This window comes from Heteronotia binoei, chromosome 18 (assembly GCF_032191835.1).
Source record: "Heteronotia binoei isolate CCM8104 ecotype False Entrance Well chromosome 18, APGP_CSIRO_Hbin_v1, whole genome shotgun sequence".
Lineage (NCBI taxonomy): Eukaryota > Metazoa > Chordata > Lepidosauria > Squamata > Gekkonidae > Heteronotia > Heteronotia binoei.
Genome location: NC_083240.1, coordinates 37,209,458 through 37,235,550, shown reverse-complemented (window position 1 = coordinate 37,235,550; position 26,093 = coordinate 37,209,458). Strand labels below are relative to the sequence as shown.

At 50.3% G+C, this 26,093-nt stretch overlaps 1 protein-coding gene across 1 annotated transcript; it reads right to left on the bottom strand.

Moving 5' to 3' along the window:
* Positions 1-205: 205 nt before the first annotated feature.
* Positions 206-25,654, bottom strand: ADORA2B (adenosine A2b receptor). The gene is made up of 2 exons (XM_060259019.1): positions 24,784-25,654; positions 206-1,569 (listed from the first exon to the last, which is right to left on the bottom strand). Exons 1-2 carry the CDS (start codon positions 25,137-25,139, stop codon positions 855-857), a joined length of 1,071 nt encoding a protein of 356 aa, XP_060115002.1. The 5' UTR covers positions 25,140-25,654; the 3' UTR covers positions 206-854.
* Between the last annotated feature and the right edge of the window lie 439 nt (positions 25,655-26,093).

The window sequence follows — 26,093 nt, the reverse complement described above, 5'->3', positions numbered from 1 at the left end:
CTGTGTCAGTGCCATCAAGCTGTGGCAGCCATTTTGTGGCTGGCTCCACCCCCTGCGGCAGCCATTTTGTTGCTGCCCCCACCATGCTATGTCAGAATTCCAAATGCGCCCACAGGCTCAAAAAGGTTGGGGACCCCCGATGTGATCAGTCCCTGAGTTCAGGACTGACGCTTTCATGACAAAGAAAACAGAGCCCCTACAAAAGTGAATGACCAGACAATTGCTTTTATTTAAAAAAAAAAAATACAACAGGGCTGTCCTTTGAGCCAATGATAACCTCCCACAATTCCCTCCTTCACGCGCACAAACACACACTCAAACACACGCACACTTTCTTCCACCATTTTAAAAAATAAACACTGATTTATACCATAACTGGCCGACATTGGACTGTTTCCCATTCGAGAATACCAGTGGCATCAAACAGGTGATGACAAAATTTACAAACAGGGAAAAATCAAAGGGAAAGAGAAAAGAACGGGCCTTTATTCTTGTGGGGGCAGGGGGGACAACAATCGCATAAGTGGACACAAACCACACTGTTCCCCAATCTTCCCCTGTAAATTACTTTTGAGCAATTTCCTCTTTAAAAAAAATCTAGGACAATCCCTGCCCCTCCTCAGCAGCATAGTCGGAAAACCTGTTCCGCCCCCCCCCCCCCCCCCGCCACGGAAGCAGGAATTCAAATGTCCCGTTATTGAGTGGGAAAACAAATATTGTCCCCACCCCCCAAAAAAAGTTTGATCCGTCAGGGGCTCAGACAGCATGTAAGTTAACTGTAGGATTCCTCCGAGAGGCACGTTCATTAAAAAAAAAATTAAAACCAACCAGAAAAACGATAATACGAAACCGGGTCAGTTGTGAGGGCCCGCTGGAAGCGCCGAAGCGGACCTCAGAGAGGCGGGGCTTACGCTGATGTTGCTGACGGCCACCTCCCGGCTGCTGTTGCCGTTGCCGGGGTGTTTGTGGAAGTCCTCGGCCTTGCAGAAGAGGTGGCGCGAGAGGATCTTGTGGAAGGTAGACCGGAAGTCCCGGATCCTGTAGGCATAGATGATAGGGTTAACGACCGAGTTCGCGTGCGAGAGGATGATGGCCCCGTTCATGGCCCACTGCGGGTTTTTCTTCTGGCGGACGAGGGTGCAGCAATTGAGGATGTGGAGGGGCAGCCAGCAGAGGGCGAAGAGGCCCACGATGATGGCCAGCGACTTGGCGGCGTTGACCTCCTTCTGGAGGGTCGTCCGGGACTTGCTCATGAGCTCCATCTGGCGCAGCTGCTTGCAAGCCACTATGAAGATCTTGATGTAGATGCCCACCATGATGAGGAGGGGCAGAAGGACGCAGCCGAAGAAGTTGAAGTAGACCATGTAGCTCATGGTGACCACGTTCTCGAAGAGGCACTCCACCACGCAGTCAGCCCTCCGGGTCATGTTGGCGGGGCTCGTGCAGTTCCAGGAGGCCGTCTCCCAGCTGTTCCAGCCCATCAGTGGCAGGAGGCCGATGCTGAAGGAGAGGAGCCAGAGGACGGCGATGAGGGCCCGGGCTCGCTTCCCCGTCACCAGGCTCTTGTACCTGCAATGGACCAAACAATTGACTCGGGAACGGCGTCACTCGAATCGGCAGCTTCTAAATCGTACGCATTAAAAGCTAAGCTCCTTTGGGAGCTTGTTAGTGTACCCAAACATCCTCCCACCCCTCTGCCTCTTTTGGAAAAATCCAGAAAGCCTTTAAGGAACCCCATGAAGAAAGCTGCCCTTCCCTGTTAGGAATGATATACAGCAGGGGTGGCCAACAGTAGCTCTCCAGATTGGCCATGCTGGCTGGGGCTGGTGGGAGTTGTAGGCAAAAAACATCTGGAGAGCGACCGTTGGCCACCCTTGATAATACAGTAGCATGATTATCACTGCCTTCTCTTGCTTTAATAATTTAAAGTTTGAGCCCAGGAGCACCTTTAAGACCAGGGGTGGCCAAACTGTGGCTCGGGAGCCACATGTGTCTCTTTCACACATATGTGGCTCTTGAAGCCCCCACTGCCCTGTTGGCCAGCTTGGAGAAGGCATTTAAAGTTGCTTTCTTTCCACCTCTCCTTCCCCCCTGCCTCTCCTCATCTATTTTCCTTCCTTCCTTCTAGGTCTCCACCATCTGATGTTCATGTTTTGCGGCTCTCATGTTTATTTTATTAATAATAATATTGTTACTATTATTATTTGTTTATATTCCGCCCATTTCCCACAGGGGCTCAGAGCGGAGCACAACATAAATGATGAAATCACGATAGCATAACAATAAAAACCAGTTACAACGTTCAGTCCAACCAAATGGTTCAGCAGGGCCAATATAGTAAGCTGGTGTAACAATACAATGCAGCGAAACAGTGTGGTAGAATAGTACGGTAGGGGAGGCCCACCAATCTAATGAATCGATGCCCATCGCCTCCCAAAAACCCTGGCGGAACGGCTCCGTTTTACAGGCCCTACGAAAGGCTCCCGGATCTCCGTAGGGAGCCGATTCCACCAGGTTGGGGCCAGGACCGAGAAAGCATGGCCCCGGTAGAGGCAAGACGGGCATCTCTTGGGACGGGGACAAGGGGCTCTCTGTGTGGCTCTTACATTAAAAGCAAGTTTGGCCAGCCCTGTTTGAGACCAACAAAGTGTTATTAATGGTATAAGCTTTCGTGTGCATGCCCACTTCCAGTGAAACATAATTTTCTCAACCCTTATTTTTAGTTTGGTGGGGGGGAGTATTATCAGGAAGGGCCAGTTAGAGTCAAGATACATAAAATAAAAACTTTGATAAATAAAAGTGCCCCTGGACTCAAACTTTGTTCCGCCGCTTCAGACCAGCACGGCTACCCCACCTGATTGTCAGGACTTAACAGACTCCCCATAATGGCTGCAGCCATTTGTCATCCACAGCTCAGCCCTATTTGCATGCCTAGCGACCAAGAATAGGTAGACTGCTGTGGTTAACAGGTCAGGAAGAGAGAAGAAGGGAGCAAGTCACAGCCAGAACAGTTATGTCACAAACAGCCCCAAGGCACAGGGTGTATTTTGCTACTAGTCATTTTGGGAAGTTCTCATTAGACTGACCGTTTTGTTGGGCCGTATGAACTTTCTGATTTGGGGGTTTTTTGGGTGGGGTGGGCGGACTTAGAGAGCGCTGCAGAGCACCACAAAATAACACAAAGCTCTGTGCAAGGTTTTAACTTTCCCCAGACTGCTTCAGTGCAAAAAAAAAAAAAAAGATGATGATGATGATGATATTGGATTTATACCCTGCCCTACACTCTGAAACTCAGAGTGGCTTACAATCTTATTTGCCTTCCCCCCCTTAAACACACACACACACACACCTTCTGAAGTAGGTGGGGCTGAGAGAGCTCTCACAGCAGCTGCCCTTTCAAGGACAGCTCTGCGATAGCTATGGCTGACGCAAGGCCATTCCAGCAGCTGCAAGTGGAGGAGTGGGGAATCAAACCCAGTTCTCCCAGATAGGAGTTTGCGCACTTAACCAGCACACCGCAACATGATAATCTGTGACACTCCCCTCAGCGGGATAGAGGCCTGGTTAGATTTTACTAAATTTCATGGGAACAGGCAAATCCAAAGGGGAGAAATGCATCATTGACTGAATAATAAGCAAATCCTGCCTGTGAACAATAGAGCGCCATTTTCAGCTTCTAGAACTCCTGGGGCAGATAAAAGCGATTGGCCACTGCGTGGAACAAAATGTTCTGAGGCTTGTATGTGCCTAGAACAGGGGTGACCAAACCGCAGCTCATGTTGCTCTTGAATCTCCCACTACCCCATTGGCCAGGATGGAGAAGGCATTTGTCTCTTTAAATGACTTCGCCAATCCATGCCAGCTAGCAGCTTGGAAAATGCATTTAAAGTTAAAGTTGCTTTCCTTCCATCTCTCCCCATCTATTTATTTCCTTCCTTTCCTGTCTTGCAGCTCTCAAACATCTGACATTTATTCTATGTGGCTCTTAGATTAAGCAAGTTTGGCCACCCCTGGCCTAGAATCTGGTTCATGCCACTTGTCTCTTCCCAATTCAGGCCCCTCCAACTCCCCCCCCTCCCAATTCCAGCCACAGCATCTTAACGCACATCCACGGCAGCAGGGAAGGAGAGCCCTTGACCACAGCCGAATTTAATTGTTGGCTTCTTCCCTCCACCCCCACAGAAAGGACCACTGCGGGAAAACACATGAGGGTTAGTGGGTGATATGATATGAAAGAACAATCGGGAGAGGTGGGGAAGAGCTGAGGGGTAGGGAGGGGGCAAACTCAAGGAAGCAGGAACAGTTTGTGAAAAGGCGGGGGGGGGGGGCGAGGGCTGTCTTTCGTCTTATAAGCTCCTCCCCCCCCCCCCGGCACTGGATGGGAAGTTGGTCCAGAACTGAAGGTTCAGCCAAGATCCAGGATGCAGAAGTAGAAGAAAAAGAGGTTGGATTTATACCCGGCCCTTCAGTCGGAGTCTCAGAGCAGCTTACAGTCTCCTTCCCTTCCTCTCCCCGCAACAGACACTCTTGTGAAGTAGGTGGGGCTGAGAGAGAATTGTGAGTGACCCAGGGTCACCCAGCTGGCTGCATGTGGGGGGGGGGGAATCAAACCCACTTCTCCAGATCAGTGTCCACCACTCTTAACTACTGCAACCAAACAGGCTGTCTTAACCGTTACACCAAACCAGTGTTCCCTCTCAGCTGAGTTCGTGTGAGCTAGCTCAGTCTTTTAGCCTCCGGCTCACACATTTTGGTCTTCTCTCTCTCAGGAAAGATGGCCTCAGAGCAGATTAATCAATGCAGGAGCTCACAGCTTTAATGCCAGGAGCTCACAAAGTAGGTTTTTTACTCATGAGACACCGCAGCTTAGAGGGAGCGTTCCACCAAACTGAAACCCGCTACAGACGGACGGCTGAACCCAAGCGCAAAAGAACATGCTGGGCTGGCAGCTGCAAAGTTGGATCCCCGTTGTTGCCTCCGCGGCCCCCAAAAGGTCCCCACCCTCGCCCCTGCAGATCTCCTATCCCCCACTCCTGGGAACCAAGAACCCTTTGCTGGAGCCAGCAGCCCCAGTGACATAGTGGTCAGAGACGCAGGAAAGGGCTTCCACTGGCTGGCATGCCAGCCCTCTCTAAGCAGGAAGAGGACCGCTCTGAATCAGCAACTGGGGGAGAGGGGGGCGGACTACAGGCTGGTGCCGTGCAGCGTTCCCTCTAAGCTGAGCTAGCGTGAGCTGGCTCACAGTTGTTTAGCCTCCGGCTGGCACTTTTTTGTCTTAGCTCAGAAAAAATGGCCCCAGGGCAAACTCGTTTATGCAGTAAAAAAAACGGAAAGGTCCCCTGTGCAAGCACCAGTTGTTTCCGACTCTGGGGTTGCTTTCACAATGTTCTCATGGCAAACTTTTTACGGGGTAGTTTGCCATTGCCTTCCCCAGTCATTTACACCTTCCCCGCCCCACCCCCAGCAAGCTGGGTACTCATTTGACCGACCTCGGAAGGATGGAAGGCTGAGTCAACCTGGAGCTGGGTAGCTCACAGCTTTAATGCCTGTAGCTCACAAAGTAGAATTTTTGCTCACAAGACTCCACAGCTTAGAGGGAGCGTTGGTGCCATGTTCTCCTACCCTCCATCCCACGCAAAAGAAAAGACCCCCCCCCCAAAAAAAAATCTCACTGTTACTTGTGTTTCTACTTAGCATTCTGCTCTAGTCAGGGTTTTTTATTCAAGGTACCACTGTGCATTCCTCTGGTCTGCCCCCAGAGCTCCCATGGAAACAAGCCGCGTCTCGTCGATTTGAATTTTATACTGGAAAATAAAGGGGCGGCCATGCCCTCTGCGGCAGGAGGAGCTGACAGGTGTGTTGTTCTGCTGGCCCCTCCCACCCCACTTCCCTGCAGTCAGGTATTTATGAGCTCACCAGTCGAGAGATCTGCTTTCAGCGCACGCTTCTGCACATCAGCAAGCCTCACGGAACCTCAGCCGGGCAAGTCTCCGCAGGACTCCGCAGCTTTGCCAAACTCAAAATAAGCGCAGCCAAGTCTGAGCAGAGCAAAAGGCCTGAATGAATCCCACAGCTCAAAAGACACGTGGAGTGGGGGATTCACTGACTGAATTCTTTCTGTGGGCAGCCATGCTGGTCTGAAGCAGCAGAACGCAGTTAGAGTCCAGCGCCACCTTTAAGACCAACCAAGTTTTATTCTGGGTATAATCTTTTGTGTACATGCACACACTTCAGCCCGGAGGGCTCCAATCAGGCCCCTGAGCAACTGGCTGTCATCTGCTTCCTTCTGCATAACAATCTGCTTTGAAAGGCTTGCTCAATCGCACAGAAATTACAGGGCAAAACCTCTTTTCTCCATTGGCTGAGGCTCCTCCTTTGGGGAGGAGGGATAGCTTGCTTTGCCAGGCTCTTCCAATTGCACAACAGCTACTAAGCCAAGCCTCTCTTCCTTCTATTGGCTGAGGCCTCTCCCCCTCCCCTGGGGAAGGCAGGAAAGAACCAGAGCTTCCTTTGTCCAGTTCCCTGGGTCCCATGGGAGAGATACAAAGAAAACTTGTTTAAGACCAATGAGTGCTAATGTTTTAAGCATGTTTTAAGTTTTTGGGGTTTTTTAAAAACACCTTTAATTGTGTTTGTCTGTGTCCTTTATAAAGTTTATGTCTCTGCTAAAGGTAAATTTAGTCCCCTGTGCAAGCACCAGTCATTCCTGGGGTGAAGTTGCTTTCACAACGTTTTCACGGCAGACTTTTAACGGGGTGGTTTGCCATTGCCTTCCCCAGTCATCTACACTTCCCCCCAGCAAGCAGGAGACTCATTTGACCGACCTCGGAAGGATGGAAGGCTGAGTCAACCTGGAGCCGGCTACCTGAACCAGCTTCCACTGGGATCGAACTCAGGTCATGAGCAGAGGGCTCTGACTGCAGTATTGCAGCTTTACCACTCTGCACCACGGGGCTCTCTGCGTCCCTGCTAACTAATCTTTAATAGGTACACTCATGGCCCGGCCCAATAAGGTTTTGTTTATGTCAGATTCAGCCCTCATAACAAATGAGTTTAACACCCCTGGCTTATACTTTGAATAAAACTTTGTTGGTCTTAAAAGGTGCCACTGGTCTCAACCTTTTGTTCCGAATCCTTTCAGTGTGACTTTACAACGAGCAGGGCAGAACCACTGGAGGGTACGACTACAACTGGGGAGACCTGCGTTCAATTCCTCACTTAGCCACAAAGTTCATTCTCCACCTTGGGCCAATCACAGTCAATTCAGCCTACCTGGCAGGGCTGTTGTCAGGATACAATAAAGGAGAGAAGAGAAGTACATGCCATCATGAGCTCCCAGGAAGTACAAAATCTTAACACACCTCGTTTTCTTGGGTTTACTTTCATTACAGATCAGGCAAAGTCCTGAATCCCAGCAGACAGTAAACTGCTTAAGACAGAGAGTGGTCTCTCTTGTCTGAAAAAGATTCCACGTGCCGACAATGCTAGATAAATAATAGTTAAACCAACCCCACCTGCCCTTTATTTTTCAAAATCTGGTTGGAAAGTTGCAGCTACATCACTAGGATGTGCCAAGGGACTGCTCCCCACCGACACACACGCTCCCGGGGCATCTGATTCTCCTTTCTACAGACTGAATGCTCAAGAAATGGCATTTGTGGTTTGTGGTCCAAGAGGTGGGGGGGAATGGTAATTTCCAAGAGTCTTCTAACCGAAGATTATTTTAGCCGTAATGGTTTGTGAGGCCGGCTTGTCCCCTTCTTTTTCCGCGTCTGCTGCGAGCAGAACTGAAAGGAACCGTCGCATCTAATATCCTGCCCCAAACTGAGCTGTACCCAGAGGCCTCCTTGCATTCTCATTGAATAAAACACAGAAGCGCATGCAAAAACCGATCCGCCAAGTGAGCAGCATCCACATCATGAGTCAGGGCATACTCCTCTGTTGGGAGGGTAGGAGGGAAGGAAGGAAGGAGAGAGGGAAAGAAAACAACTTTTAACTTTAAATGCATTCTCTAAGACACCAGCTGGCTTGGCTTGGAGAAGTGATTTAAAGCGAAACGCCTTCTCCAAGCCAGCTGACAGGGGAGTGGGGGCTTCAAGAGCCACACAATGTGTGTGAAAGAGCCACATGTGGCTCCCCAGCCATAGTTTGGCCACCTGCTTCAGAAGCTTTTCTAGCTCCTTCATGGCTGCCTTGCCCAGTCTCAGTCTCCCTTTTGGTGGAGGATAAAATAAAAGGCACCGTTAACTATAAGCCCTCCTTCCACAGAGGACCCTTCCCACAAGATCTCTGCATGAGTCACTGCTGGCTTGCCTCCAGCCAATTGGCTTCTGTCAGGGGCCCCATAGGAAGGGTTGTAGGGCTGGGCTTATTGCTTTTGGGGTGCACCAGAACCTCCGAGCCTCGGAGAAGGCTGCCTGTTGTATCCCTGCATGAGTCACTAGAATAATCCCAGAACAAACCCAGATCGGTGCCTTGTGCAGAAACATAAGGGAAAGGGTGTATTGCTCCTCTGAAGACAATTTTAAGGGAAACTTTTTGGGCTTGAGTGAAATGTGGTTCCAGTCTTAATCCAGAAGGGGGAAAAGCATTTCACAGCCAGCAGGCTCAGCATCGCTCAGAGAAGCATGCGGGCTGTCATATTTCCCCCATGTTCAACACAGAGGTGACGCGGTCCCTGCCTTCGCCTTTAGCAAAAGCCCTGGAGGGTTTTTCTAAGTTTGACTGTTAAAGTATGGACTCGCTTTACAGAGATTGGGGAAGCTGGATTTAGGAGTCACGTCGTGCTTTGACTTCCCCTGTATCCCCTCCTCCTGCAATATTTCTGCCTTTTAAAGAGGACATGGGACAGGTGAGCCACAAGCCTTAAGGAAAGCCCCCTACTGCATGTGGCTCAAGTGAGCAAGCCAAGCCACACAATGGAGGGGAGAGGAGGAGACAGAAAAAAAGCCCTGGGGAACTTGCAATCTCAAATGTGGATTGCTACCAGGGCTTTTTTTGAGCAGGAACACACAGGAACGCAGTTCCAGCTGGCTTAGCATCAGGGGGTGTGGCCTAATATGCAAATGAGTTCCTGCTGGGCTTTTTCCACACACAAAAGCCTTGATTGCTACTCTTTCCTTCTAGCCCTGCTGCTCAAAAAAACCCCATCCTGCCCAAATTAGACAGGAAATGGAGGTGGACGGAAGCTTGATTCAGCAGGAGCCAAAGCCCCGCCACCCACCCACCCCCTGTACCAGATCACATCGGTGATTGGGCAGAAAAAAAAAGATGGCGGCCCTGGGCCCAAGAGACTCAAGCTCAATTCCCTTTCCAGCCAGAAACATGCTTGAGCACCTCCAAACAGGCCCGTCTCTGTCTCGGTTCTGCTGGGTGCAAAACAGGAACGAGACGCCTTCCTGACTCCTCACAAAGCCTGACATACAGGTCTTTTTCAAAAGCACTTAGGCGCAAAAGAGGTTATTGTTTTTTCTCTTTTATTTTTGCTTCCTCTCATTGGTTAATTCCGTAATTACAGATCCAGCCTTTAAGGCTCCGAAGCGTCTTCGGGGCCACGTCAGTCTGTTTGCAACAAGGACGATTTAATAATTCATGTCCAAAATGGAGTGGTTTGTTTTGATTTTTTTTAAAAAAAATAAATAAACAAACTTTAATTCCATCTTCGCAGTATGCCTATGAGGTTTGTGGTCTCGTTATGCCCATTTCACAGGAGGGAAAATCCGGACAACCAAAAGCCAAGAGAGGCCTTGCTAATTATTAGTATTGGCCTATTAAAAGGGGCAGCGATCCAGGACAGGGGTGGGGGATTGTGATGCACACTTACAGCTTGTGTGCTTCCTAAACACCTTCAGCTAATGGTTAGTATTTATATTTGCAGAATGGTTCCAGAAAAGTTCCCTTCCGGAAAACACTTTAACTATCATAAAGCTTCCCTATATGGTTATCAAGGAGCTTGACACAGGCAAATATTCAGCTGTTTGCCAACAAGCCTGATGCTGCATTCAGTGAATGTTCAGACAGAAACAATACACCCCAGCTTGCTGGGGCTAAAGTGTAAATGACTGGGGAAGGCAATGGCAAACCACCCCGTAAAAAGTCTGCCAAGAAAACATCCTGATGTGATATCACCCCGTGGGTTGGTAACAACTCGGTGCTTGCACAAGGGGGGGGTTACCTTTATCTTTTAAACCAGGGATGGCCAAACTTGCTTAATGTAAGAGCTACACAGAATAAACGACAGATGTCTGAGAGCCGCAAGACATGAATGTCAGCTGTTTGAGAGCCGCAAGACACGAACGTCAGACGTTTGAGAGAAGGAAGGAAAGAAAATAGATGGGGGAGGGAGGGGGAAAGAAAGCAATTTTAACTTTAAATGCATTCTCCAAACCACTGGCTGGCTTGGAGAAGTGATTTAAAGAGACAAATGCCTTCTCTAAGCCGGCCAACGGCAGTGGGGGCTTTGAGAGCCACACAGTATGTGTGAAAGAGCCACATGTGGCTCCGGAGCCGCAGTTTGGCCACCCTTGTTTTAAACCTCCCAACAGGCCTGTAAGGTAGTCCAATATCCTCCTCTCCAGCTTGCAGATAAGAGAATTGCCCAATTGCACCTCGTAACTTCCGTCGGGTTAAATGTGAAAAGAAAAACTGTTTGCCTTAGAAGCACAAAAGCTTTACGCAGTATACCCCGTCCTCCACGTTTCCCCGTTAAGGGGGAAATGCTGTTCAAACAAATTACGAAGATGATCTGACCCCAGTGGTAACAAGAGAAAGAAATTTTACTTAACAGAAGCTCATCTTACGTGGCGTAATCATGCAGGTCCTTTTGACTTATTGTGAACAGTTCAACCGCCCCCGATGTAACGACTGAGAATTTAAAAATAGCACTTTCAATGAGACACCATCGGGGTTTGTAATTTCTTTTAGTGTAACTGGTTTTATTGATTTAAATAAATCAATTTAAATTCAGATGGGGCGATTCATTAAGTTGAATATATAATAGTAATAACTTCCAGAAGGTTGTTGTAAGTTTTCCGGGCTGCGTGGCCGTGGTCTTGGCATTGTGAGACCTGACATCTTGCCAGCAACTGTGACTGACATCCTCGGAGGTGTTACTCAGAAAACTGGAGTTCTCTCTGGGTCAGATTTTCTCACAATGCCAAGACCACGGCCACACAGCTCGGAAAATCTACAACAACCAATGGACTCGGGCCCTGAAAGCCTTCGACAACGACTTCCAGAAGGTTCACTTGCTACAGCTCCAAGCCCAGAGCCGGATTAACAATGAGGCCAAGCAGGGGCCCCAGCCCAGCTTTCCACCTTCCCAGTCTCCCCCCTGCTTGCAGCCCTCCCAGCCTGCATAGGCAGCCAGCAACTGAGTTGTTCTTTGCCCAACTTGCCTGGTGCAACTGCTGCTGGCGTTGTCACCAAGTCTGCCTCTCTCTGCTTCTCCCCCGCAGCTTAGTAAAAGGGGCTTTTGAGAAGGTGGCTGCAGCGGGGGCCATGGCACTGGGGCCGGAGCTCAGACTCTTGAGATAATTTGCCAGGAGGCCCCCAAGATTTCGATTGCCTAAGGGCCTCCACAGAGTTTAATTGGCACTGTCCAAGCCCAGGGAAGAGAAAGAGAGATCCCATAAGAGAGAGCCAGTTTGATGTCATGGTTAAGTGTGCGGACTCTTATCTGGGAGAACCGGGTTTGATTCCCCACTCCTCCACCTGCACCTGCTGGTATGGCCTTGGGTCAGCCATAGCTCTGACAGAGGTTGTCCTTGAAAGGGCAGTTGCTGGGAGAGCCCTCTCAGCCCCCACCCACCTCACAGGGTGTCTGTTTTGGGGGGGAGGAAGATAAAGGAGATTGTGAACCACTCTGAGTCTCTGATTCAGGGAGAAGGAAAAGAAAAGGAAAAGTCCCCTGTGCAAGCACCAGTCGTTTCCAACTCTGGGGTGACATTGCTTTCACATTTTCACTGCAGATTTTTTATGGGGTGGTTTGCCATTGCCTTCCCCAGTCATCTACACCAGGGATGGCCAACGGTAGCTCTCCAGATGTTTTTTGCCTACAGCTCCCATCAACCCCAGCCAGCATGGCCAATGGCTGGGACTGCTGGGAGTTGTAGGCAAAAAACATCTGGAGAGCTACCGTTGGCCACCCCTGATCTACACTTTCCCCCCAGCAAGCTGGGTGCTCATTTTACCAACCTCAGAAGGATGGAAGGCTGAGTCAGCTACCTGAAAACCCAGCTTCCGCCGGGGATCGAACTCAGGTCGTGAGCAGAGCTTAGGACTGCAGTACTGCAGCTTTAACCCTCGCCACGGGGCTCTTTCAGGGAGAAGGGCGGGGTATAAATTTGCAATTCTTCTTCCTATAAGAGGAAACAGAAGGCGGCAAGCAAGGGCCAAAAAGGCTAACCTCTCACTAATGAGAAGGTGGAGCCTGCTGATGAGTCTCCCCAAAGGGCAGAGAATGCTCTTAACCCTTTCCCTCCCAGATCTGCTTGCATGTAGAGTAACAACAACTTCATGGCCAAAGGGAAGGGAGTCTTTGGGTCCCTGCTGTCCTCACCAAGCCACTTTGTTCTCTTGCCATCTTGAGGCCCACTCGCTTTCCAAAATCGGAGACAAGAAGCGCACCGGCCCTGAGCCACCCGCTTTTCCTCCTCCAGCCAAGCAGCTGGTTGGACTGGTTTTTTTGAGCTCTCAGCTGCTTCTCAAGCACCGGGCGGCAGCAGCAACAGCTCTGGGCAAAACCTGCATCTCCCGCACTCTGATGTCGCAGGAGGGCCCCAGCGGCTCTCAGCAAGCGCCGAATGGGTCTGTTTTTTGAGCCCTCCTGGCTGCCTAGTGGTGAACCTATTTTTTAAAAGTTGGAGGTTCGTCTTCCTTGCTGATCTCAGCCCCTTCCTGGGACCCAATCAGAATTTAATTTGAGATGTAATTTAATTTTGGATTCCCTTTGACTGTTCCAGACTCCCATGGCTGTTCCTCAGCGGACTGGGCATTCTTGCTATAGGATGGAATTTCACCCACATCGGCACCTGAGGTTTCCTCTGCCCTGATCCAACCCATGCAAGGGAACAGAAGCCCATAAGAAAAGATTCTGGATTTTTCTCAGGGGAGGAAACATCTGATTTTTTTTTTAAACCCAGCAGGCCTCAGCTTCAGCAGGAGCTCACAGAAGCGCAGCTCCTGAACCGTTCTGATTGTTCCCCCTCTTCCTCCCCACCTACCTGGTCCATTGAATAGCAGGTGCAGCTGCATAACAATCCCTGGATTAGGAGAGAGGGCAGCCAACCAGCCACCAGGGGCTTTGCCACGCCCCCGGCAGCCCTCATTAACCCCTGGAGAAGCCCACGCCACCCTTTCTCCACTTATGTGATTTTGGGCAGCAGGGTGGCTTGCTGGCCTTTTGACTGGGGGGGGGGGCGGCCCAGGAGAGCCCCAGGCAAGCAAGGCCTGCTTGGGTTGGGTGGATCTCTAGCCAGCCCAAGCAGGCTTCACTCACCCGGGACTCTCCTTTCTTGATCGGGCTGCTTTTGGCTGGAGGAGGCTGCATATGCTAATGAGCTCTGCCACTTATTTTTCTACAAAACCACCCCTGAAACCCAGGCATTAAAAATAAACTCACTGAAGAGAAAACCTGGTGAATGAAGGTTGTTACCAGCACCATAGAGTGTCTTGTGTCAGGTACAGGGGCAATAAAATTAAAACCTGCACAGACCAGGTGGAAAGTTGTAAGCACTCAGGGAATCCCGCAGGCAGGCAAGAATGTATAATTTCTTTCTTGACCTGAAAACCAGCCTGAGGAGGACACAGCATGCACCGGGAGGCATGGATTGGAGAACAGCTGAGACTGGAGGGGGGAGAGGGGTCATGGGAAGCTCCCAAACCCTCTTGGAATGGGGCAGAAAGGGCCATTCAAATTCTAAAAGCCCCTCCCTCTCCTCCAGCTTCTCACTTTTACTGCTAGTAGCATCAGGAGGACAGCAACACAATACATTCCCCCCCCCCATGTACATCTCCAGCTCAGATATGCTCTGGGAGTTGCACAGTGCCCATGCATGTGGAGGTCCAATCTAGGTCAGACCCGCGGCCCTTGAGAAGAGGAGAGCTTAAGCCATTTTCCCCAGCCTGAAATGTGACTTGGGGGAGCAGTTATTTCATCCCCAGGGGAAATGTCACATATCCTGACAGCTGTGTTCCCTCTAAGCTGAGTTAGTGTGAGCTAGCTCACAGGGTTTTTTTAGCCTCCGGCTCACACGTTTTTGTCTCAGCTCAGGAAAAATAGACCCAGAGCAAACTAATTTCTGCAGTAGCTCACAAAGTAGAATTTCCACTCGCAGGACTCCACAGCTTAGAGGAAGCATTGCCCCAGACCAAATTAATTTATGCAATAGCCAATCGCTCGCTCACAGCTTTAATGCCGGCAGATCACAAAGTGGAATTTTTGCTCCCAAGGCTCCACAGCTTAGAAAGAGTATCAACCGACAGCGCTGCAGCCAACTTTTTTCGACATGACCACTTCGGTTGGAGAAAACAGCACGGAGGAAGGAGGTCTTTAAGCGCCCTCTCCCTCCCCACTACAGTCTCCATCCAGACTTGGGAAGCGGAGCGCTCCCAAAGCCCATCTGTCAAGCCGAGCCTGGAAAAAAGGACTTGTACAGATCAAGTCCTGCCCTGCATCATTCTAGGTCTTTCCAAACCCAGCAAGCTCTCAGCCTCCGCTCGCTGGGGCACCAGCCAGCAGGAAACGGTGGCACGCCACCCCTCCTATCTGGTGACTAATTGCTTGATTCAAGGGCAGCGTTGACAGGCTATGGGGCATTCCCTGCCCCCACTCAGCCCTGCCGCTCACCAGCAATCCCCAGGACACTGCTGATCGCCAAAGCACAATTCATCAAAAATGTCCTGTTGACTCGGCGGGGGGGAATAAAACCTTGGCAAGATGCTCGTGACCCAACTCTTTTTAACACCCTGGGCTCAGGGCCAGAAAGACCCCAGTGGAATTCCATCCAGTTTCCTGGAGTGATGCACTCCGAAGGCCTGCCAGCATCTGACTGGAGTTGGGAGGGGCGAGGTCAGCATACCTTGGGGCTGCTCTGGAGGTGGCAGAGGACAGGGAACCTACAGAATCCCTGAGCACACCTGAACTGCTCACAACCCACTGAGCCAAGCCACTCTTCTGCCACAGGTCAAGCTGTTTCCAGTTCCGGGTGGGTCTCCGCCCCTGGCTTGCCCTAGAAATGCACAGCCCCACCCTTTGCCAGCAATTCCCAGGTCAGTTTCAATAGCCCCCCAGGCAATCAGACCCCAATGTGTTAATGCAAAATTATCAGCTGGGTTGCCTGATGCCCCCCAGAGACACTGGTAGGGAATGCAGGGGGGGGAGAGTTAACGGATCCAAGTTGGGAAGCTTGTGGTTTGGGGATGGAGCCTGGGGAAGCCTGGGGGGGCTGAATCAGGCCCCCGGAGGCCTCCTGTCAGGCCCCCGAGCAACTGGCTGTCATCTGCTTCCTTCTGCATCTCAGCTTACTTTGCAAGGCTTGCTCAATCGCATAGGAGCTACAGAGCAAAACCTCAATTTTCTCCATTGATTGAGGCTCCTTTGCCTCCTGGTCCCCTGGGGAGGGAAAGAAAGAGTCAGAGCTTCCTTTGCCCAGTTTCCTGGATCCCATGGGAGAGATACAAACGAAACACCTTTAAGACCAACAAGTGCTAATGTTTTAAGCATGTTTTATTTTAAGGTTGTTGTTTTTTTTAAATAATCTTTAGTCATGTTTGTCTGTATCCTTTAAAAAGTTTATATCTCTGCTACCTAATCTTAAATAGGTACACACATAGCCCGGCCCAACAAGGTCTCATTTAGGTCAGATTCGGCCCTCATAACAAATGAATTTGACTCCCCTGCTCCCAAGTATCCATTTTCCTCCAGGGGAACTGATCTCTGTATTGTGAAGAGGATCCCCTGGAAGTTGGCGCCCCTAACCAGGACCCAGACCCCAGAGGGTGACTTCCTCTTGCTGTCTTATTGTCTGAAGCCGTCTGGCTTCTTCCGGCCCTGGTCAAGTAGTACCATTTGAAGCGACCCGATTGACGGTTTCTCAGCTTATCCTCTGAGTGAAGAAAGGGGGAAAGGCACGCTCTTTCCAAGGAGCCGTTTGTGCTCGATCGTAAGAAATTTCTGTGGGGCGTGTGGTTGTGGAAGGGTTTTTCTTTAAAAGCCTCACATCTGTCATCAGGGACGGCTGGCTTCTCTTTTTTGAAGCGGCTGACCTCATCAGGGAAACTCTGCTCTTGAGCATGACGTGACGCTTCCCACATCTGAGCCGGCTGCTCGGTTTTTCACCATACGATGTTCATACCACATGCTGCTCCAAAGTGCAGCCGTGGTTCCTTTCTCAGATGGCTTCCAGAACAGTTGTAGACAAACTCACTGGGACTATTACATCTATCAGCAATTACTAGCTGTGGATGGCTAAATAGAGCCTCCCTGGTCAGTGCAGCCTACCTCTGAATACCAAGCTTGGAGGTGGTGGGCCGGAGGTGGTGGGCTCTCCTTCCTTGGAGGTTTTTAAACAGAGGCTAGATGGCCATCTGACAGCAATGCTGAGCCTATGAATTTAGGGGGAGGTATTTGTAAGTTTCCTGTTTTGTGTAGGGGGTTGGACTAGATGACCCTGGAGGTCCCTTCTCACTCTATGATTTTTAAGAGTTGGATTTTATGCCCTGAGGTAACTAGCTGGCTACTCAGTGGTGAAAATATACTCCCAGATATTGGAAGCTTGGAACCTGCTCAATCCAGTTCCTTCCTACATTCCATTTCTCAGGCTTCCACATTTTCCCAAAAGCAATGATTTTAAATTTCTCAAAGTTTAGGATTCGTTTGTTTAGATCACAATATTCCAGAAAGGAGACTAACAGCCTTTTCCTACCAACTTGCGACAGAGAGAGAAGTACAGCATCATCTGCATAAAGCTGTAAGAGATGAATCACCCCAAGCCTGAGCCACTTGTTGGGAAGGGCGGGATATAAATAATAAAATAAATAAAATAAAATAAATAAATAAGTTTGGGACTATGGCCGTCAGTGGTTTTCAAAAAGGAACCTAAATTGTTCACAAAACTATTAAACAACAGAGGGGCGAGAATAGAGCTGATAGCCCATGTGCTGATAGACTATGCCAAGGGTGGCCAAACTGTGGCTCAGGAGCCACATGTGGCTCTTTCACACATATTGTGTGGCTCTCGAAGCCCCCACTGCCCTGTTGGCCAGCTCAGAGAAGGCCTCTCTCTTGAAATCACTTCTCCAAGCCAAGCCAGCAAGCAGTTTGGAGAATGCATTTAAAGTTAAAGTTGCTTTCTTTCCCTCTCCCTCCCCCATCTATTTTCCTTCCTTCCTTCCCTCAAACATCTGACGTTAGTGTCTTGTGGCTCTCAAACATCTGACATTCTTGTCTTGCGGCTCTCAGACATCTGACGTTTATTCTATGTGGCTCTTATGTTAAGCAAGTTTGACTATGCACTTGTGAGGCTAATGGAATAGAAAGCCTGGATCATATTCTTTTGCATTGTACCTATTAGTGTGATCTCTGAGCCTCGTTTTCGGAGCCGTTACTGACAGACCAAAAAAAAAAAAAAATCAACCTGATGAGAGGAAGCCTCTTTTTCTACTCTCTAGCTGTTGTGTCGTGACTATGGAAATGGTGGCCAGATTTTTGTATCTGGCCACCAAGAAGAGAGAAGGTATTAATAATTATCAATTATTTATTACTGTTATTTCCTTGCCTGTCTCTGATGCTGTCGTATGCCATTAAAGGTGGTTGTTATTGTACTCAGTGGTGGAGCTTTGGTCTGATCCGCCGAGGCAGTTCTCTTTACAATCTCTCGGATCAGACAATGGCAGCTGCGAGCCGCAGCAGCCGGCAGGGATTTCCGCTACCGCGGTGGCACTTCTTCCAGTGGTTGTAATTGTGAAAATGAACTTAAGAACATAAGAGAAGCCATGCTGGATCAGGCCAATGGCCCATCCAGTCCAACACTCTGTGTCACACAGTGGCCAAAAAACCCAGACACCATCAGGAGGTCCATCAGTGGGCCCAGGACACTAAAAGCCCTCACACTGTTGCCCCACCAAGAATACAGAGCACCACTGCCCCACACATAAGACCGTAAGTGAAGCATGTTGGATCAGGCCAGTGGCCCATCCAGTCCAACACTCTTGTCACACAGTGGCCAAAAAAAACAGGCACCATCAGGAGGTCCATCAGTGGGGCCAGGACACTAGAAGCCCTCCTACTGTTGCCCCCCCACCCAAGCACCAAGAATACAGAGAGCATCACTGCCCCAGTCAGAGAGTTCCAATAATACCCCGTGGCTAATAGCCGCTGATGAACCTCTGCTCCATATCCAATTCCCTCTTGAAGCTGGCTATGCTTGCAGCCGCCGCCACCTCCTGTGGCAGGGAATTCCATGTGTTCCTCACCCTTTGGGTGAAGACGTCCTTCCTTTTATCTGTTCTAACCCAACTGCTCAGCAATGTCATTGAGTGTCCACGAGTTCTCGTATTGTGAGAAAGGGAGAAAAGTACTTCTTTCTCTGCCTTCTCTATCCCATGCATAATCCTGTAAATGCCTACAGCCTGCTGTGGGGTACATCCCGATTCAAAGCGGTTCCTTTGGGAGTACAGCCCACTGCCATGTCTGAATCCTTCCTCTATCACTCTTCCTTCAGCTTTCGCCACATTTTCTCCAAGCGCATTATCTGTTTGCCAAAGGAAGTACATCATCTGTCTTAACGGAGTTTTTCTCTGCTATTTTTAGAATTTCACTGTTTATAAGTTCCTATTTTTACTTTTTTTAAAAAAAAAATAGTTGATGCTTTTCTGTTGCAAATTTAAGGAATGCGGGCTGACCCCACAGGGGAAGTCGGCCAGCTGTTTTTGAACAGTTTCAAAAAGATGGGATTAGAAAGTGATTTCAGACCCAGAAAGAAAGTCAGTTTCGGGGGCAGCAGAAGCTTAGCCATGACTGGCAAATCACACCCCTGGTCCCGCTTTCCTCTCCGACGTGGTTGTATCACTATCAGTAACTGGTTAATAAGTTCGCTTTTCTACAGCTGCTCCTTCTTTACTTCTCCTTCTCTGTGCTGCTCCTTCTCCTTCCAGCTTCTCCTTCATTGCCCACCTGTTCTGAACTGATGGATTCACCTGTTGAACTTCTGGCTGTTTAAAGCACAGGAGCCAAGCCAGAAAAAGAGATCAGCTACCCTATCTCTCCCTCAAGTACCAGCATAGAAACACAGAGCTGGAAAGAGACCCCAAGAGTTATCTAGTCCAACCCCCTGCACCTTTCATGGTGCCCAGACTGCGTGACTCCACCTCACGTTGCAAGGCGGCAGCCTCTGAAGGCCAAAATAATGTTGAGCTTCTGCTGGGTTTTTCAAAGGAAACAGAGGAAGTTGCCTTCTACTGAATCAGACCCTTGGTCCATCAAAGACAGTACTGTCTACACGCCACGGGTGGCCAAATTTATGAGTAACGTAGAATAAATGTCAGACACACGCAAAATATGAACATTAGATGTTTGAAGAAGATTATATTGGATTGATATCCCGCCCTCCACTCTGAATCTCAGAGTCTCAGAGCGGCTCACAATCTCCTTTACCTTCCCTCCCACACAACAGACACCCTGTGAGGTGGGTGGGGCTGAGAGGACTTTCACCGCAGCTGCCCTTTCAAGGACAACCCCTGCCAGAGCTATGGCTGACCCAAAACCATTCCAGCAGGTGCGAGTGGAGGAGTGGGAAATCAAACCCGGTTCTCCCAGATAAGAGTCCGCGCACTTAACCACTACACCAAACTGGGAGGAAGGAGGGAAGGAAGGAAAATAGATGGGGGAGGGAGGAGGGAGAGGTGGAAAGAAAGCAACTTTAAATGCATTCTCCAAGCCGCCAGCTGGCTTGGTGAACAAATGCCTTCTCCAAGCTGGCTGATGGGGCGATGGAGGCTTCAAGAGCCACACAATATGTGTGAAAGAGCCACCGTTTGACCATTCCTGGTCTACACAGAGTGGCAGCAGCTCTCCAGGGTCTCAGGCAGAGAGGTCTTTCACATCGCCTGTGCCTGGTCCTTTTTAAACCGGAGGTACCAGGGACTGAACCTGGGACTTTCTGCGTGCCAAGCGGATGCTCTACCACTGAGCCGCAGCCCCGCCCTCAGGTCTCGGTACTGTTGACAGTTTTAGCCTTTACGTTCTGCTACTATGGCTTCCTGCCGCGGCTGCAACCGGAGCAGAAAACACGGTGATTAATTTCAAAAAAAACAAATCACTCCGAGGGTGACTGAATTTATTTGCAAGATGGCAAGGCGAGAGGAGGAACACCACCTGGAAACTGCTGCCAATGACAGTAGTGGGCAAAGCGCAGCAGAGATCACAGCTGCAAAGCTGGGGACCGGCACAGCTCTGAGCTCCAAAGCAGCAACTGAAGTCTAAAGGGCAAATTTTTCAAGGCCCAAAACTGAGTTTCTTTTGGCTGTCCCTCTCTCTCTGTCCCTCAAACACACACAGACACACCCCTACCCACACTTCTGACAAAGAGAGCATGTTCACATGAAGGCTCCTGACTTGACCCAGCTGCACAGAGAGGGGAGAGACCCCCTTGGAAGACCACTCAGAAGTCTTCGTGGAGCCACTCCACCCCACCCCCACGCACACACAGGGCTCCATTTTGTCCAGCATCCTGTTTCATGCCAGCCGACCATCTGCTCTGGAGGGCCAATGAACGGCACAGAGGCCAAGGCCTCCCCTCTCCCTACTGCCGCCGCTGTCTCCCAGCACAGGTATTCCAGGGTTTGCTGCCTTTGCACATGGATTTTCTCTTTAGTCATCAGGACTAGTAGCCACTGATGGATCTCTCTATCGTGAATCCAACTAATAATCCCCTTTCAAAGTCTTCTACACTCAGAACGATCACTACGTCTGCTGATAGTGAATGACACAATGTAATTACTCAAGGAGCAAAGACGTATTCCCTTTCGTCCATCCTGACTCTATTGCCCATCAATTTCACTGGGTGAGCCCAATTTCTAAACATATGAACATATGAAGCTGCCTTCTACTGATTCAGACTCTCAGCCCATCAAAGACAGTACTGTCTACTTAGACTGGCAGCGGATCTCCAGGGTCTCCAGCTGAGATTTTTCACACCTACTTGCCTGGACCCTTTTTAGCTGGAGATGCCGGGGATTGAACCCGGGACCTTCTGCTTACCAAGCACATGCTCTACCGCTGAGCCACCGTTCTAATATTATGGGAGAAGGAGAGAAAGTCCTCCCTATCCACTCTCTCTGCCCCATGCGTAATATTATAAACTTTCATTTCTCTCATCTAGCTGTCCTTTTTCCAAACTGAAAATGTACAGACCCTTTAGCCTGTCCTCTCAGGAACAGCGCTCCAACCATCCTGGTTGCCCTCTTCTGTATTCTTTTTCCAGCTCTCCCATGTCCTTTTTGAGATAGTGACCAGAATTCTACACAGTGTTCCAAACTGGGCCGCCCCAAAGCGAAATACAGACTGTTTTATTTTCAGTCCCTTCTCTCATAATGCCCAGCATAGGGTTGCCAGCTCCAGGTTGGGGATTGTGGGGGTGGAACCTGAGGAGGGCGGGTTTGGAGAGGGGAGGGATAATGCCGCAAAGTCCGCCTTCCAAAGCAGCCATTTTCTCCAGCTGAATTGATTCCTGTCACTTGAAGATCAATTGTAATGCCAGGAGATCTCCAGTCACCGCCTGGAGGCTGGCAACCCTAGCCCAGGACAAGTCTTGACTTTTTCTCACGAGTACACAACAGGAAGTCTCCTGTGAAACCCACATAGAGCCTCTGGCCTTTCCACAGCTGTGACTTCTGTGGCTTTTAGACTTCCAGTCTTGGGGGGGGGGGGCTGCTGTGTTCTGCAGAGGATTCTGGGAATTTAAAGCACTTCAAAAAAGGCTCACTGGGTCAGACCCAGGCCCAGCACCCTGTTTCCTAAAGCGGCCAACCAGGCAAAGAAAAGAAAAGCAAAAAGCCAAAGCCTTCCCTGTCTCTCCCCTCCCCCAGTAACTGGCAAGGATAGACTGTAACTGAACATGGAGGTTCCATATTGCTGTCATGGCTAACAGCCACTGCTGGACCAGTCTTCCTTGAATTTACCCCATTCCCTTCAAAAGTTATTTCATCTAGTAGCTATCACAACATCTATCCACCCATCCGATGATCTGTATCTTGCCCTTCTTCAAGAAATGGTTCTCGCCTCCTTTGTTATCCTCACAAGTGAGAAAGAAAGATTAGCCCAAGGTCACCCATCAGCTTCATGACTGAACGGGGATTTGAACATGGGCCTCTCCAGTTCCCCTCAGATATTCTAATCTCTCTGCCCCACTGCCTGACAGTTTATTGGTTCCACATGTTAACTTCTTCACTCGATGCACAATTCTTTTCCTTTTGACCGTCCCATCTGCAGCTCATTAAGTTTACTGAGTGTCCCCCAACTGTGAGCATTTCGAGTGGAAGAAAATAACAGCACTGGACTAAGATCTGGGAGAGCCGGGTTCAAATCCTTACTCTGTCATGGAAGCTCTCCGAGCAACCTTGGGCCAAGTCTCACACTCTCCGCCAAACCTACCTAACAGGATAAAATGGAGGAGAGGATAATGACATTAGCCACTATAGGTCCCCGTTGGGGAGAAAGGCAGGGTTTAAATTTTTAAAAATAAAGTTATTTCTCCTCATATCAGTCAGGCACCAGGTGACTGCTGGGCTCCACAACTGCTCCCTATACTTCTAGGACATCCCCCACCCCCACCCCACACTGGCAGCAAACAGTCAACCATTGGCCTTCATTGATGTTCTCAGCAAGCATCTGAGGAACATCAAAACACCATACAGAAATTTCTGGACTTCATTACTACAGAGGGGCTTCCACAGGCCCCAAATGTGGCAGTCATTGCTTTGGTGAGGGGGAGGCGTGCTGCCGGCTGTCACATAGATTTCCTTTCTCAGTCAGACCCAAAAGCCTGTATAGCTCATGTCAGAGGCTCTCATAATATACAAGTAATTTATTCAGTACGTTTCTACTGTGCTCTTCTTCCAAAGAGCCGTGTACTATATAGATCATTCTTCATGCCTCCGTTTTCCCCTCACAACAACCTTCCAAGGTTGGGTCAGCTGAGAGACGGACAGACACTGGCTCTCTCCCCGTGAGCTTTCTGGCTGAGGGGAGACTGGGAACCTGGGTTTCCGAGTTCCCCAGACAACATCCTAGTTAGCCTGTCAAGAGTTCTTGCAAACACACCAGTCAGGGCAAAGGTAGAGCAGTACTAGTATCGCTATACTGAAGATGGGAAGGGGGGGCTAGAGAGTGGTGTGCCGGGGGGGTGGGCTCTGAAGCTCAGTTGACTTAACCGCCTAAGTTAGACTGCCTGCGGATATGGAGGTTGGAAGGAGAGTTACTGTACAGTGATCAGCTCTTTATCATCCTGTAACTTTGTCCATGGCTAGATTCGGGTGGGCAGCCATGTTGGTCTGAAGCAAGAGAACAAAGTGAGAGTCCAGAGGCACCTTTAAGACCAACCAAGTTTTATTCTGAGTGTGAGCTTTCGTGGGCATGCAGGCTTCTTCAGAAGAAGTGTGCATGGTGCACACGAAAGTTTATACCTTGAATAAAACTTGGTTGGTCTTAAAGGTGCGGCTAGACCGAGGGTGGCCAAACTTGCTTAACGTAAGAGCCACATAGAATAAATGTCAGATGTTTGAGAGCCACAAGACATGAATGTCAGATGTTTGAGAGCAGCCAGGCAGGCAGGCAAAGAGATGGAGGGAAAGGAGAAGAGAGAGGTGTAAAGAAAGCAACTTTAAATGCATTCTCCAAGCCAGCCAACAGAGCAGAGGGAGCTCAGAGAGCCACACAACATGTGTGAAGGAGCCACATGTGGCTACCACGCCACAGTTTGGCCACTCTTGTGCTAGATTCTCACTTTGACTATGGCTATTAGTCACAATTACTAGGTTTTACAACTTTTCTTTGGGGGGGGGGGTGGCTCCCTCTCTTGGATTTTGTACTGAGACAGAACAGTGAGCAAGACAGACAACCGGAACACCTTATTTCAGATATCCAACAGAACTCCCCTCATTCCTTGGACACTTTCGAGTGTTCTAGAACTGATATTTCATTTGCTTTCATTGGATAAAATGCAAACTCTGGCTCCTGGCCCAAGGCAAGCATGCAACTGTATTTTGGTTTTCCCAGAACCCTGCAATGTAGGCCCCCTATGATGCCCATTCAGCAGCTGGGGGGAACCCTCTTGAGCAAGGCAGCCCTATCTGGAAGACAGCCTTGGCTGCTAATGCCCAGCTTAACCAACACAATGGGAGGCCGCAGGCAGTAAATCTGTAAGCAGCTCTCAGTTATCAGAACTTGCCCAAAGAACCTACAACAGAGGTGGGAGGGTAGTGGGGGCTTCCTGAATCCAAGGCTGGGTCTCTCGCTGTCTTCGGAAAGCAGGGCGCAAAAAAAGCATTTTAACAGGAGAAATAAGAAGGCACCAACTGCGCCCTCTGAGCATCCAACGGAGTGAGCTATCACTCCACTGTAACCACCACAACCAATTCTAGACCACGGTTCCTGCGCACCAGAGAGGGGCCCACCAGCGGCGTCCAGACAGCTTAGGCAAGCGAGCCAAGCTGCGTTCTGCAAACCCCCAACGGCCAAGACCCCAGATCCTGATGGAGAAAACCTCTCTCCTGGCACCCACTTACCTCAGGGGGATCTTGATTGCCAAGTACCGATCGACGGCCACGGCCAAGAGGCTGAAGATGGAGCTTTGGGTGAGCACCAGGACGAAGCAGGCCAAGAAGAGGCAGCAGTGGAAGTCGGTGTAGAAGCCGATGCTGATGGTGATGGCGAAGGGGATGGCCAGGAGGCCCACGGCGATGTCGGCCACCGCCAGGGAGACCAGGAAGTAGTTGGTGGCGTTCTTCAGGGTGCTGTTGATGGCCACCGCCCAGCAGACCAAGACGTTGCCCACGATGGACAACACGGCGATGCCCAGCTCCAGGGCGATGTAGGCCTTATCCATGCTATGGGGGGCCACTGGGGCCGAGGTGACAGTCATGTCAAGGACCGCGTCCTGTCCACGCTGCTGCAGCAGGGCTCAGGGAGCAGCCGGCCGGCGGGCAAAGAGGACGACGAGGAGAAAGCAGCCATCCTAAAACCCCCTTAAGGGCCAGCACGGAGCACCAGACCTGCCGAAGAAGCCAGCCTGGCCTCGCCTCCCTGGCACCACCCCCATCGGGAGACATCTGCAGCCATCGCCCAAGGAACAGCCCGGGCAGCAGCCCCCTCCAAGCGCCCCTGGGTGGGTGGGTGAGTAAGGCGCGAACCGACGACCTCTCGGGCAAAAGGACTCACTGATCCAGTCCGGGCAATGGGCACAGCCCAACTCCGCCGGGCAAGGAAGGACGGCGCCCGCAGAAAAATCACCGCAGGAGCCCAGGAACGCAACTCCCGGACCCGGCCGGCGCCAAGCCAGGGAAAACGCCGAGGAGCTCGACGCCGTCCTCTTTCCAGCCGCGGGGTTCCCTCGGGACGTCCCGCCGGCGGAGTCCGCGCTCGCTCACTACTACCGGCGCTGCAGCTGCTCGCGCGGCTATTTCTGCACATGGGCAAGGGGAGGCGGAGCCTCCGGGAACCCGAAGTGCGATTGGCCCAGGCGCACCGCCCAACCCCGCCCCGCCGAAGTTTTTACCGTAATGTCAGGATGTGACGCGCGATTTATTTTTTAAAAAGCCAAACTAAAGTTACCGTAAGGGGGAAATGGTGGTGGACGACGCCTTGGCTGGATCAGTCCTAGAAAGAGTCAGAGTCCTGGCTGTTGGTATTTAAGTAAAAAAAGAAAAAGCAACGCCGCCCAGCCTCTCAGGTTCGATGCACTTTGCACTTGCTCAGAAACACAGATTTATTCAGAATGTAGGCTTTCGTGTGCGCTTACATTCTGAATAAAACTTGGTTGGTCTTAAAGGTGCAACGTGACTCTTACTTTCTTCTGCTGCTTCAGATCAACACGGCT